We start from the raw sequence: 15,704 nt of genomic DNA, 5'->3' as shown, positions 1-15,704 counted from the left end.
GTACATTTTGAGACAGGAAACGATTCACATTCACTGAGTGGGAGCTAAACTCATGTTTTCCACACTTCAGTCAGGCAAGTGAACCACTACACTACACCAGCAGTGACCTTAGTTATCTTAGCCTGCTCAATGTGGGTTCTTTTGCATTTAATGTCAGATAACATTAAACCTGGTCATTTGGGCTTCTTAATGGGAGAAATTGACACCTGAAGTTTTGTCCAATCTCCTGCATAGTTTATTTTTGGTTCGCAAAATAAGATAATGGAAATAGAAGCATTCTGGGCTTATTTTGAATGGAGTTGCCAAACCTTAATTTGCGAGCCTCTTGCAGTATTTTCAGGAGGACTAATCTCGTGGTCTGCTATGACAAAGTTGAGAGAAGATGAAGTCTTTTGGTTTTGATTCAGTACGATCAATTTAAAAATACATATTTTCGTGTCTTTGTGTGGCCTGGTACCAAATGTCCCATGTTGGTGTTTGGAGACAATTGTCTTGCATGGTAGGTCTGAAGGTCTGCTGCACTTAGTCTAGTTCATGAAGCTTAATAGAGTATTAATGAAAAAAAAAAAGTAAATCTCCATCCCAGCAGGAATCAACTTTCCTTGAAGGTGACCCTCGTCACAGCCATGGTTATGTTATTTATTGTGTTTTGTATTTTTAGGGGGAGTTCAATTACAGGCCACATTGGTTTAGAGGAGGGCTTATTCACAGACTGTGAAATAGCCGGGAAGCTCATTGCCATGAATGGCAGGCATTGCCCTTCTGAGGTGGGAGAGTGAGAAGAATAAACCTGTGTTGGGGTTCTGGGATCGAGTCCTGTGCTGGTACAATATCAGGAATGACGTTTTGGGTGCAATTTATGGGATGGTGGGAACACTGCATGCGTGCATGTGTATATAAAGTTTGTAACTGCGCTGATAACAATGTCACACCACTGCTTCGAGGTGGTAATTATCAGAGGCAAATCCTTATCCCCTTAATTCCGAGCTCGCAAATTCTCAACAAAGGAGCGGCGTTTTCCTGACTTTTTGGGTGACAGAACTTGCACGGTACGGATGGAGAGGAAACTTTGGATCCCTCTCAGGCACACACGCACGCGCACCCGCACGGTACTCAATTATTAATGCAGGTGTGGATCACTTCTGCCTAGAGAGGGAGGGTTTACACATTGTTTAAAAAGTGATCTTTCGTCCTGTTTACCCAATTTCCTCTTCAAACTTTCATCTCCAACAAAGCCAATCTGCACATGACCTTTGAACCTGCCCCGTGAGGTAATACACACACACACACACACACACACTGATGGCTAATGACTGACCAACACACTGATGGCTAATGACTGACCAGTGCTGATGGGCATGTCTGCTTTCCAGCCACACAGGAGGTAGTCAACACACACACACACACACACACACACACACACACACACGGCATTTAATATACTGTCTAGTCTGTTCAAGACTGGCCCAGCGTGACTCAGTTGAGTGTATTCACCTCCGTTTGAACGGCCTGATATTGTTTCACTAGTAGTATCCTCTTACTGCGGACAACAAAGAGGCCAGCATTGCCTCCTTGCACACACACACACACACATACACACGCACACATACACACCGGGGAACAGACTTTGGGTTGGCAGCCCGAGAGCAGCAGTCACATTTTGCACAGTCGTTCATCTGAGAAGCTGACCTGCAGACACAGTAACTTTTCTTCTCCATGGTGATAATTAATTGGTCTATCTTTTTTTTTCTTTTCCGAAGAATCAATTTTCATTCTTTTTTTTTTTTTCACCTGATGCAAATTAGCTGCCAAGGCCCAGAAGCTCTCCCACCTCTTGATGTTCAGCTCTGCAGGTAGGAATTGAGTCAACTATTTGTTAGTTAATTATTTGGATTCTTACATCAATTGATGTATTTTTCTACGATAGTTTGGTCATGCTGACATAATTTTGAAGCAGTCATGTAGCAATGCCTATTGCGGATACTTTGCCCTTGCTTTAGAAATCTACATTTCTTCATGGCTGCTTAAAGGGCCTCTCAAGGCCATAATGTTTGACTATCTTGACATTTTACCTGCACTAGTATCTTGGGGCCACAAATAAAAAAAACATGTGCTCCATACTGCGCTAGCTATACATGATGTTTAGTTGCACAGCGAGACAGAGGGGGATAAAAGTGCCTGGATATAATGTCAAAAGCCTGCCACATTCAAGTTGCTCCTGAAGGAGGCAGCTGAATGTCAAAGTAGCACATGGAGAGGCTCATCATTCTTCTGTCCCCCAACAGCGCCCTTGACCATGTTCTTGTGGTATACCTTTTGAAATATATGCAAAGAAGGGAATGTGTATTTTTATTTTCAATTCAAAAGGTTTCGATGGAGCAATTTCTCAGGCGGCGAAGGGTAGGAATTTTGTTAGTTCAGAGATATTGAACCAATCTTGTCTCTATGCCAAAGCAAATGGATGGAGAGTCACTGTTTGAAGTGGACGGGTTCAGATTCTGGTAAAGCAGAGAGAAAAGAAAGCCCGTTTGAAAATGGAACTTATATTATTAACTCAGCCAGAAGCTTTGCTAGCACAGAATGTCTTCCAAACAGTGAATTGCACCGGCAATACTTGATGTTATCATTGTTTTTCAGATAGTCGGACAAAAAAAAAATAAAAAAATCCAGATTTTTCCATCTTAAAAAATGTATTTTTCTTTTGGCCACTTTATATGAGATGAGATGACAACCAGACAATACCAAACAGTAAAAACAAACAAACAAACCAAACAATTCTTTGTTTATGTCTGATCAAAAGGAGCATTGTAAATATTTCCACACGTAATTGTCATGTCATGGGAAACTGCTATCCTGGCAGGAATGATGAAAGCTAGAATCTCACCTTTTACTCTTCCCAGTCTCAAATGTGTAAAGTTATAGTGCCGGTTGAGCTTATAAACTCAAATATTTCATTTTCTCTGCACCAAAATGAGTGGAACTGGACAATTTCCTCAGGCACGCTGGTATCTTGTGAGCTACTATTTAGCTTTTATTAATTCCACTTTGTCACAAATGAGTGATGATGTCATATGCAACAAGCGCTTTTTTTTGGTTGTGAACTTTTCCTATATGGCATCACGGCAAACACTCTTTAAAGCTTAACTATGTAGATTTTATGGCAAAAGAAACGATACACTGGCTATTTACATCTCTCGCAACGCTTTGATTTCATTAAAGAAGGGGGAATGTTTTCATGATGTAGAAACATCTTGAGTACTTGTATTATTATATCATGTAATGAATGATATACTGTGTGCCATGACGATAACATAATTGATATACAGCATCGTTTATTTGTTTTGTTTTTTCAGTCCCTAATCCAATGACTGTTGATAATCAATCAGCAGTATCACTAATGGAATAAAAATCACCAAAGTCTCATCAATTGCCACCCCTATTAGCGAGTCATGAATGTTTCTCATTTTCTCCCATGGCTCCTTTAATTGGAATGGAACGTTGCTCAAACCTATATTCGCTCTGCTACTTAATTCTATTTTCTGAGTGGTAGGCAAAGCCTTTTTCTTTGTTTGTGTCCACATAGTGGACAAGTGAGTGGCACCTGAATGTGTTACGGTCGCTCTTAACAACCTCAACATGCTCTGCGTTCTCGCCTCTTCTTCCATCACCGTCCCCCTCAGGGCCTCTTCCTCCCGGCCCGCTCCGGCTCCTCCATCTGTTTCAATTAAGCGTAGTGCGGGGTGGAGCCAAGAGGTCGATAGCACGTGCACGGCAACACAGGTGTGCCTCCAGTGTGAAAAACAAGGAGTCGCCGTGTTTTGTCCCTCAGTTGGGGCTGTGCCGTCGGATCTGGACGAGTAAGACAAGGCAGCTGCCACGAGTGTTTGCGAGATAGCAAAGGTAATTTGGGGCCCACCGTGACAGGCAGTCGGCAACAATCTGCATACGAGACACTCGGATGCTTTATCTGCTGCCTCGCTCACTTACTGTATCTGCGCTCGCCTCCGTCGGCTTTTGTCTTGTTCATACTGGACTTTCAGTCTTTTCATTGCATTGTTGTATGAGAGTGTTTTTCAGCTAGTCTGCTCATTAGATTAGTGGTGAATGCATTGCCCAGAGCCTTATACTGGTGTTACAGTATTGCCAATTAGGAGGTGAATTGGTAAGAGCATTTGAAAATCCGCTGTTTTGCTTTTGAGCAGACCTATGCATCATGTGTTACATTGTTACTGGATTAAAGCGACACCGCAAAAGGTCTCACAACGAACTAGTTTGCACAGCGGCGTAAGAATAAGTCTAAAGAATGAAATAATATTCATAATTATGTCAGATTTAATTGCCGTTTTTTTCGGACAGCTGGACGCTGGACAAAGCAGTCACAATGGATACAGTGTTCACACAAATACGTATTCACACTCTGGTGGCGGTAAGCTACGTACGCCGCCACAGCTGCCCAGGGGGATGCTGACGGCAGCGTGGCTGGCAGTGCGCGCCTACGGCCCCGCCGATCGCCACCAAGCATTCACCCCCAGCCCTAGGCCAGTGTAAGTGGCACCGGAGGCAAAGTGGGTGAAGTGTCTCGCCCAAGGACATGACGACACATGACTGAGACAGGGCGGGAATTGAACAGTGGACCCTCTGGTAACTGGACGACCCGCTCTTCCTCTGAGTCACGGCCGCTTGTTTTAGTTTTATGGCCTCCAAGTGTTGTATGTACACATTTTTACTGTCTTCGCCAGGTTTGAAAAAGACAAAACAATTTTAGGACAAATTCAATTCCGCCGCCACAGGATCGGAACCCCTTCATAAACTCAAGGTCTGCTAGCCTGGACACTCCTTAAAATTTGATTGTTGCCACTGAGAATGAAATAAAAGGTCAATGACTTTGTTTTTATTCCAACAATATTCAGGTTAATGGAAAAATTCCGGTTTGAACATTGAGGATAACCCATTTACATGCGTTGGCAGACAGAATTATTCCCGTATAAATGCTAATTGTGATTAATTGCAATATCCCCATCTAAACCCCAACACGCGGACAAGGTCTCATCATTTCTGCTTCTTACTTTCTACCGCCAATAGAATATGTTATATTCATGTCTTTCATCACCCTAATAAGCTAGCCGTTTTTGTCTTTGTTCCAAAAGTCTAGTGAGGTGTTGCGTATGCCGTTTTCCAAATTTGTATACCTCCGCTTGTGTATTACCGGTGGGTACTCGTTCCTGTACTCAAAAGATCCAGATTCCTTGCAGATGGAACATGCGCAGAACAAATTGCAACTCTCAACTTTATAGAGCGCTTTAAAAACAACCATTGCTGCTTCCAAAGTGCTGCAGATGGAGTAACAATAAATCAATAAATGAATGACATGAGAACAATCAAGACCATGAAACAGTGAAACATGCTGTGTAAAAAGCCATAGAGGAAAAAAAAGTCTGTTTATAGATGGCCACACACAGTTGTTGAAGAGGCTACTCCTGAACCCAATTGAATGAGTGTGAACCAAATCAGCAGAGCCAACCGAGGCACAGCAATAATTTCTCGGACTGTCTTCAGTTTTACCGGTTTGGATATTGTAAACAAGTTGCCTGTGCAGCATTAGGGGTAGCTCTAAATTGAGGTTATGGCACGTGGAGACAATCTTTCATTCATAGAAATTTTCAGCTAATAGATTCTCGCAATCATTTCTTGAACGGACATTTAATATCGTTTTGAACTCCAGTTTGACATTAGTCACAATGGTTTTATCGCTCAGTTATTCTCAGCAGTTGAGTGACTAAGCCTCCCTTTATGTTGTGAGGTGTTATTGTGTCTCCCTGCAATTTCTTTCTTTCTTTTTTTCAATTCAAGACAACCAACTCTGATTGTGTTGCAGTAACTATAATCGAAGAATTCCAAAAACCTCAGCCAGCTCTGTATTTTCAAGCGGAGCATAAATATTCATTGAAATAACTCTTCTTGCTACAAATGTCTTTGCCGGTGTTTTGCTCAGGGAGAAACATGTAGTTTAACCAAATCGAGACGATCCCTCACTTGGTAGCACCTTCCTTCGCGGCGGTAACAAGATTTTGCAAATAATCAAACACCCAAATGGAATCACGTAAGAATGATGGGCTTAACATTTTGCCCTCATCAGCCAAAACAAATGATTCTGTCGCATTCCAAGGAAGTCAATTTGAACCTGAGCCATCCTCTGCTGCCGGCGCTTACTGCAAGCAGTCATGGATGTGATGAACAATGCTACCAAAAGGGCTCGTTTTGACCAGCCGCTCAAACAAAAACAGCTGACCTCTTCATTTGTAATCCGACCTCATTTCAGCTGCTTCACTTGCACGCCAAGTGCTTCGGAAAGTAATGATGCAAGCGCATGGAAAGTAATAGAACCAATGCAGAAGCTCTTTTGACATAGGGTGCAGTCCTAATGACGTTCCCTCAAGCGCAGAGGAGATATGAAATAAGGAACACTAATGACTTTTACTTCTCTGGCCACTCGCAAGCCTGTAGACAGTTTGTTAAATATCACAGTGGAGGCAACTGGAGGAGAACACACAGAATATCTGGCAATTAAAGGCAAGACCGCACTTTTCATGATGATATCCAAACCTGCAAATGCGAAATATTCACCAGTGTGCCCGGTGACCCCAGGACCGATCGTACATCTCATACTTGTTTAAATGGCGTACACACATACGGATCGCTAATGACATACTCCACGTTACAAAACTTTAAAGTGGCATCTTTTTAAAAGATACCCCGTACAATTGGAGCATCAGAACACAACGGACACGCATTTGGTCATTCCTGAATCTCGAAACAATTTCCAAGACAGACCAAAGCACCTCAAAGGGCTTCAGGACTCAAAGCAGATGAAAGGTAAATATGGAATATGAAGACATTGTTCAAGGACAGACCAAAGCTCCAGAAAGAAGAAACCGTCTTTAGTCTTAGATCAGCTCCCTTGGCAAATTGAAACAGTTCTTTGTGCTTACAAAGAGACAGTGGTGCTACACTAAATTATATATGTGCTGATCGTAGAACTGTTGTTTGATCAATTTGTACTTAATTTTCAGAATCAGATGAAGGCACATAGTGTCTGAAGATACCATCCATTATCTGATCCGATTATCCTCACAAGGGTTGCAGCCACACTTGAACTTATCGTAGCTCTCTTCACGCACCCTGACCAGCTTGCCAGACAATCGTAGGGCACAATCATAGGGCACATATAGATGAACAACCACTCAAGGTCACAATCGCACCTAGGGACAATTTAGAACATGCAATCAATGTACCATGCTTATGAAATGTGGGAGGAAACCGCAGTACCCAGAGAAAATCCACCCACACAGGCACTGAGAGAACATGCAAACTCCACACAGGAAGGCCGAGATTTTTAAAAAATTTTTTTAGGCATGCTCAAGCAAATTCCAATGTAATGCATCTGGGTTGAAAAGAAGTCATAACCTGCTCATTTCTCAATCAATTTTTATAACGCTTAATCTCTTGTCCATGCCAAAGTGTGTGCTTTCAATCCAGAAATTGCATGTGGGAACCTTTTGTTTTTGTGACATCCATGATAATGGAACGTGGCAGGTTAAGCCGCTCGTTTCTCAGAATGCATTATGTGGCACAATATATTTTATCAATAAAGTTATAAGGACTTTAATCCTTTGTACGTAAAATAGTGACATCCAGGTCATAGCCAACAAAGCATTGACATAAATCTTACAAATATACATATACTTACAGAATTTGCATTTTAATGCGCATTCGTCAGACATGTTTGTCTTTTATTTTCTGATGGTAAAACCGCAGCAAGATACCAGTATCGGCTGCCGTCACGAGTATTGATTTAAGGCCGGATATTAGCCTTATGCGGATACCTGATATTGGTACTCTTCCATCACTAATTCTTTGTGATCAAAAATCCTAAACTGCCCATCGCTTGTCAGGAAAAAGCCTCCAATTTCCAGTCTTTATGCTGAACTACATTTACAATTTTATAGCTTTTTACCTTTTAATTGTAAATGCTGCGTACATGCACATGGGTTCGACATTTTGGGGTACATAATAATAGTGCGTGCTGTACGATGCGCCTGTCTTTTGCAAGCTCCATGTCTCCCAAACTAATATCGGTCACCGTTAATGGCAGAAGTTGGGAAACTTGGCTATGTGAGAATGTCTTCCTCTGAGAGTCCCTCCATGATTAAGGAGATTACCTCGCCCCAGCATGGGATTGCGCAACAAAGACACGGTATGTGAAGACAAAATATTACGTGCATGTTGTGCAACTATGTCATTAAGTTTTTCCTTGCTCTGAGCATGATGTTTTTCCCCATGCTTTCACGACAAACTGTATAGAGTTGACAACAACAGCCTTGGCGTATTGCCACCAACCCCTTCTAGGAGTTCGGTAGGAGAGAGAAGTGGCAGTAAAACAGACCAAAATGCTACTTAATTTTACTTGTAAGTAAGCTCTCTCTCAACTGCATTTCACTCTTATTTTCTGTTTTTAACATTTCAATCAGAAGTCATGGAATGTAGTGACAAGCAAATATAAAAATTATTTTTCAAAGCAGGAGTTAGTTGGGAAAAATGCTTGTAATTTCAGTAAAAAGAGAAGAAAAATATCTTTTGGACAGATTCTCTGCCAAAATGAAAGGGGAAAAAAAAATCAATTTTGCAAGAAACATGAAATGGATACGTTTGATTCTCCTTCGTGGTGAGACAGATCGAGCCATGAGTTTGTCATGTGGTGTAAGGTGCCTGAGGATTACCCAGATGAAACCCATAAGACAGTTACTAAGGAGAGTGGATGATTGAGTTCTCTTGCTGTGAGGGGCCAGCACTACTGGACTACAGTGTCATTGGCACAGCTGCCTCTGTATAATTACAGTCTTTATATAATGGGCTTGAGCAATTCTGTAATTCACACACGCAGTGCTATTTGAACCACTTTATGGGGACGAGAGTGCAAGCAAAAGTGGTAGTTAAGTCACGAAGGTCACATCACTGGGCTGTCAGCTGTGGTCTGAGGTGGTGAGTGTCTCCGCCCGTCACTTCAGCCCTACCACCGATGCAGTCATCACTGTAATGACAGTGGTGACTTTGCCTCTGGCTTTGCTTTGCTCCACTTGGTTGTCATGTTTTTTTTTCCCCCGCACTCATTTTTTTTGATCTTCATTATTTTTTGTCCTCTTTTGGCAGTTTGTATTATCCTGCGCGATTGACCCCACATTCGCCATCTGTGTTATCCTTTTATGGCCCCTGTGCACAAGGTCGACAGCTGGGATGTCCAGACATATTCTTCTTAGGGCCACACGCAGCAAAATTGAAGGATGCAAGGGCTACTTGGACATTCTTTAACTTTCATCCATTAAACAGATGGACATCATCAAGCAAATATACCGTATATTGTTTGTATGTACAGCGCTGGAGTCAAGAGACCACTGCAAAGTTATCTGTTAAATTATGTGTATTGCATTGTGCTCTATTTTCATTGACAATGCACGTACGCTCATTGTAAAAACTGGTGCATCTTTATTTTTGTGCCAGGGTAAGTCTAGTTTGCAGTGTTTGGGAATTTGGTAAATCACTCTGCGCCACGCTGGCCATTCCCGTGGACCGAGAGTGTTTTCTTTGACACACCCCCTGGTGTAACTGACAATCTGGTGACGAAAAATAGACCAGACTTTAGACCAGGCAAAACCAGGTCTAAGTTGTGGCACATGTGGTGCAATGAGATTTTGGTGAATTTGATCAAGGAGCATTGAGACAAAATCTGTGCTCCACTGATGTATGCGGTGGATGTCATTGTATTTCTTACATTACTCTGACACCGGCGTGCTGTGAATGTTGTGACTTTAATGAGTAGCTTGTATAATTTATGCACCAGACAATTGGAAAGGCAACACATGCAAATAGCGCAAATCACCTGATTTTGATGAAGATGTTCATCTTTACCGTTATGCACCTTTGTCTCGACCGTGCTGCAAGAAGTGAATTTTAGTAGGCTGCCACCATTTGCTCTGTCAATGATTGCTTTTTCTGTAAATAACATTTTTCGTTTCTTTCTTTCTTTTTCAAAATGGAACATGGTTGTTTCAGTATGGAATGCATTTACACATAGAAAATACATGAGACAAAAAAACGTAAAATTTCAGTCTTTTAAATTAATTTTTTTAAACAAATGTCTTTACTTTTAGTGATCAATTACATGAAAATGGACTGTAGGTTTGAAATGACTCACAGACCGGATTTGGTCCAGGATTTATTTGCTGTACATGTTAGAAGTGCTGCAGATGAATGCACATGGCCGAATTCCAATCAATATTTCAAATACACACAGTTTGAACAGGATGTCTTGTATCACTTTTGTTCCATGCATGCCACGTCACATGAAGATCAATAAAACAAGAGGTTTTAATAAAAGCAATGGATTCTTTTGCCATGTAATTACCATGCAGTCACCTCAGCATCGCGTTGCGCCGCTCGCTGTGACGTCAGACAACTGCTGTCAAGGGCAACACTTGCGTCGCGATTGCATGCTGTGTTCTCTGTCAAATAACATGCGGTCATGCTGTGCGTGTGTGTGTGTGTGTGTGTGTGTGTGTGCACGCGTGTGTCTGCGTGCATGTGTGGAAGGAAATACCACAGATTTTCAATTAGTTGGGCAGCGTTACAATATTGTTTGAACACGCTATTGAAATATTAAGCTTCTTGTCTAGCATGTTTAAATTACAGTGAGTACAAAGCATTATGGTCATAACAGCGCAGCCTTATGTCGTATATTTTAAACAATGAACTGGCAAATTGGGGCGCAAACCCTGAGCCATGATACACATTGTAGTCGATCATGAAATCTCTGCAGGCCGGGAAAACCGTTGACATCAAGTGCGATATAACGCTTGGCTTGTAATATGATTTCCCATAAAATCTACTGACTCCAACTGATATCAAGTGTTCCACAAATGTTAACTTTTATGTCTGCTTATTATCGTCATCAGGAATTCATTAATTCCAAATATCCAGAGTGGTTAAATCTCATGTGGCTCTATTATAATCAGGGTGAGTGGCGCAATGGCAGCTGAGGTTGTCAATGCGTGGATGGAGGGCCAACTCTCAGCCGCAACCTGCTGTTTAGATGCAAGAACTCATTAGCATCCGCGTGGTTGGCCTCGCTTGTGGAAGACGACACAGTTGGACATTGATTGAAAATGTGCAATTGACGTACCGCTGAGGCGTTGAACAAGTAAACACAGCCTTTTGTCTGCACTTTCAAGTAAACGCGATGCCTTGTTTTCCCCAAAATGGCCTCTCGAGTGTGTTTAGGACAGGGCTGAGTGAAGCCTGGAACCAGCTGCTAGTGGATCTGGCTGCCTGGCAGACACTGAGCCTGCTGTGTTACCAAATGTGACATTAGGCAGATGTTGATCTAAATATAGAAATACTACAATGGTCCCAGTTTTCACCCATCTTGGTCAGGAGCTTAATGAATACCACCTACTGGATTTTCCACACTTTGAGGCACTTCGGTGTATAAGGCGCATCTTCAATGATAGGTCTATTTGAAAACTGTTTTCAGATACAGGGCGCACCACATTATAGAAGGCGCATAGGATAGAAGCTACAATAGTGGCCGGGGTTGTGTCATGCATCCAATAGATGGCGCTACGCTAAAGGAAATACAATACAACACAACTTTATTGACAGTATTGGCCCAAATATAAGACAATGTTTTTTGCATTGAAATAAGATTGAAAACGTGTGGGTCGTCTTATATTTGGCGCCTAGACATTATATCCATTCAGGATGCTAGATAGCGCCAGATATCATTGAAGCGAATGCTGAACCTGACTCCCCAGGCCAAAGCGAACCCCTGTCACGAAGAATAAAAATAAAAATAGCGGTAGCACGAAGAAGAAAAATAAAAAATAGCGGTAAGAAAGAAAAGAGAAGAAAATAATAGAAGAGATAACAGAAACTGGAGAAACGTAGTGACAAACTGGAGAAAAGTGGGGCGAAGATCGGCCGGGTTAACCGGCAGCTGAGGAGAAGTTATGATGTAATTTACATCTCAAAAACCAGAAGCCATTCATTTACAAATGTGATTGCACTTTAGTTTACATATTTAAATGCTCAAATATTAAGATTTGAATGAGGCAAAATAACATGCTTTTTCTCTCAAATATATTGTTATAATCATTTGTTTCAGATGTACTGTAATTATTTTCTGGATAAAAATTAATTTGGTGTTCAAAAAGTATTTTTTCAAACTAGAATCTTGAAAAAGAGGGGGTCGTCTTATATTCGGGCCAGTACGGTACTTGGAGCCCTCTCAACCGCTGCAGCTGTAACAAAGCGCTTGACAGAACATTTAAAATAATACGTCCAAGAAATTAGAATATTGATCCATATATAAGAGGTATCGGATTATAAGGCGGACTGTGGGCTTTTGAAAAAGTTGAATGTTTTTTGTGGGGAAAATACGGCACTTACACAATGTTAGGCCTACTGGCCTAATGACCTTAAAATGCACACTGACACTTGTGATTGAAATTCATTTTACCTTCTCAAAACTTTTGAATGCACAATTCCAACTGTTCAGTAATTCAGTCCTTTTTGCAAAACTTGCTGTTTTCTAACAAAGAGCTTAATGGTAAAGATTAAAACAGGTCTTTGATCCATGAAAATTCCCATGAATATCCACTTCCTCTAACGTTATGAGACTCTTCCGGTTTGTCTGCATCGGTGTTACAACCTACTGATAACACTTAGCTTGGATCCACGAGTGGACCAATTCAGAGATACAGAGACTGGAAGAGTCAAACAAAGGTGAGAAGTGGATGTCCTTGAAAATGTGTCGGTTTGATTAATGGATCAAACACCTGTTGTGAAAGTTGCCATTTACAGTAGCGTGTTTTCGTCAGACCTATTCAAACGGTTACTTTTGGACTTGTCAGCATTATTCACTTCCCGAAAAGAACAACTGATCCTAAAATGAACAGATTCACGCTGTTCTATATTTCATTTGAGAATCTTATAATTACTGTCGCATTTATGACTGGTAGGTTGCACATTTTATGTTATCATTTTAAATGCATTTACAGTAGATTTGTTTCCCTACTGTAGTCGTCGTGAAGTAAACCAGGCTCTTAAAAAACATGAAATCCATAAACTAGTAAAATAGTCAGTGTACCATACAAACTCTTTCTAAGCCGCTATTTGAAATTAAAACAAAATTAACCATAATGCATACCTGTCAACTTTTCGGAGCGCCAACCTGTATAAACTACCAAAAAAATCCTTATAAAGAGCAAAAAATCCTTATAACATACCAAAGCATTTTATATGTCAAAATAACGGCAAACCCCCCCCCCCCCCCCCCCCATGAAATTTTCAATGATATTGATTGTAGATCTCCATAATACAATGTCTGGTTAATGTCTAATCATCATTCTACTTAGTGGCATTACTGTGTTCAGAGTTGTATTCCTGCGTTACTTTTTTCACCAACTCCAAATGCTGACCCATCGGCTTGAAGTTACAGCATCCATTCATATTTACTTTGGAAATGATAGCATTCGAGTAGACTAGCACCATTCTGGGCAAAAGCAAACGGAACTACCTGTTAGGGGGGAAATTGCCAGAATCCGTATGATTTGTGCGATACGGCCATATAGTAAGATTCACCACAAAATCCGTATGAACTATGGCTAAACCGTATGAGTTGACAGGTATGATAATGTACTTAGAGTCCGTCCACAATCTGTTCTGGAACACAGCAGTGGAACATAGCGTGATGGTGGGGTACAGACGGCCAGGTGCTCATGCACACGCAGCCGTCATGCATAAAGGCACCCCATCATACACCCACGCACACAAACATATTGGCGTGCCACATTGCGCTGTTACAAATTGGAGAAAATGACAATATGGATTGGATGAGTGCAGTCTGTCTATGAAGCACATGATGTGTGTGATTGCCGTGCAGCTCCAGCCAAATGGCGAGTCTTGTGCCGAGCAAACAATGTGTCATCTTTCATGGTTCCGCCCGTCGAGCCTGTGTTGTGGTAGCGAACAACACAACAACAAGACTCAACACAGATCACGATTCAGCCGTTGGGCAATATAAAGTGAGGAAACTGAGAATCTCATTACTTCTTTTCTGGCCTTTTGGGTAGATTGTTTTCTTTTCCAAGAGTGAGTCAGGGAAATGATGTGTGTCTGTGTTGCCATGTAGATGCTAGTGAGTAGAGTGAAGCTTGGTCGCGTCTCAGAGAATAATATGTGTCGAGTGGTACCTTGACTGACCAACTTGAGAATTTTCCGAGGTATAGAGCCATTGTTTAGTATTTATTTGTACGGTAATTTTTTTTCACTTTGGGTTGTGCGACCCAAAATTTGGAGTACCAGTAAGGTTCGCATAGGCCCCCGCTAAACGATGGCAGAGGAGAACCACAGCATCCGCCCAGCATCACATTTCAAATTGGTAGGAATCCAAAGGCACCTTGTTAAAGGGGAACATTATATTTAGAAATGCAGATAATCTGCAGGGGAGCATATAAATGGAGGTCTTGGTTGCACGAAACACAAAGTCATCTTGCAGTTAATTGCTTGCTTTCAATTTTGTGTGTTTGTGTATAAAAACTACCGTATCATCATAGTGTTTGTAATTAAAATTATAATCACTATTCGCAGTAGGCCCTATCACAGTCTCTTCACATACAAATCAACTTGGCCACCAAGCCAGAGACAGAACAAATTTGGGAAAAATAGCATCACTCTTTCATATTTTTGACCGACTGAAACATGTATTCATCGTGCCACTGATGACATCACATCGTCGTCTCAATCATATTGTCGTTTTTGTTCTCCAGGAGTTAAGAGAAACATATTCCAAATGAACCGCACAGGGAGTTTCCACTCTCTTCATTATTGGCAGCAGTGAATGTGTTCTGTCCTCGGCAATGACAACTTCATCAAGATTCAAATCCACAATTCAGAACTCGAACAATTGCAATTTGCCAAGCAATGCTCCAGTCTCACTTCTTTGTGACTAAATTGCCCGCTCGGAGCAGGGGTGATTAGTTTGCCGTGCAACAGCACTTTATGTGCCAGTCTTTGTGTGAAATTGAGAGGGGTCTCTTTGCCGAGTCGCCGTGCCCCTTACTCAATTGAAACTATGAAAAAAAAGATTGCCTTTGGGTGGTTTCCAGACCTCATTACCCAAATGCTTCCGCATTGGGTAAAGGTTACGCATCAAGATTCTGACCAGGATTCTCTGATGGCTGCCGTCAGTGAGAGGCTTCAGCGAGCCAGCATACATAAGTTTCACTTTGACTCTACAATGTGCTTTCCTCGCAAAACAGATGCTCTGGGGAAACTTTGAGTGCCTGTTTACTGTAGGTCACGGAATCCGTGCCTTTTATTAAGCAGGTCCGTTTTTGCCCTCTGAATATTCCCAATGGCATTAGTTGCTAACAATAATGAAACCTGTTAGTTTTGACTTTGCTAAGTCCTTCTCAGAAAGTACTAAGGATATTAAATTTTGCAAGTGTTTCTGAATTGTTGGGTCGATTCCGATCAACGATGTCTTTAAATGGAAAGAAATTGAAATTTCTCGTATTTATGTGCAGATAGAGACAACCACGTGGTGGTTATCTGGAAAATTAAATTGAGGTAACTGCACTGTTTTTAGTTGT

General features: G+C 41.5%; 1 protein-coding gene across 2 annotated transcripts in view; it reads left to right on the top strand.

Moving 5' to 3' along the window:
* The first annotated feature begins 1,494 nt into the window (after nucleotides 1-1,494).
* The window catches only part of shank3a (SH3 and multiple ankyrin repeat domains 3a), a 194,398-nt gene continuing 180,188 nt past the window's right edge, over nucleotides 1,495-15,704 (top strand). The window contains exons 1-2 of one of the 2 annotated variants that reach the window (XM_086109498.1): nucleotides 1,495-1,719; nucleotides 1,806-1,853. Coding sequence is in view for 1 of the 2 variants with exons in the window: in XM_086109496.1 (XP_085965622.1) it covers nucleotides 1,717-1,853 (137 nt within the window). In the remaining variant the exon portion in view is untranslated. Of the gene's footprint in view, nucleotides 1,854-15,704 lie in introns of both variants that reach the window. The other variant, XM_086109496.1, reaches the window with a different exon arrangement.

The sequence above is a fragment of the Hippocampus guttulatus genome, chromosome 4 (genome assembly GCF_054856545.1).
Source record: "Hippocampus guttulatus isolate MCC_2025c chromosome 4, RoL_Hgut_1.0, whole genome shotgun sequence".
Classification (NCBI taxonomy): Eukaryota; Metazoa; Chordata; class Actinopteri; order Syngnathiformes; family Syngnathidae; genus Hippocampus; species Hippocampus guttulatus.
Note: the sequence above shows the minus strand (reverse complement) of the source record. Positions and strands in the feature narration are given on the sequence as shown.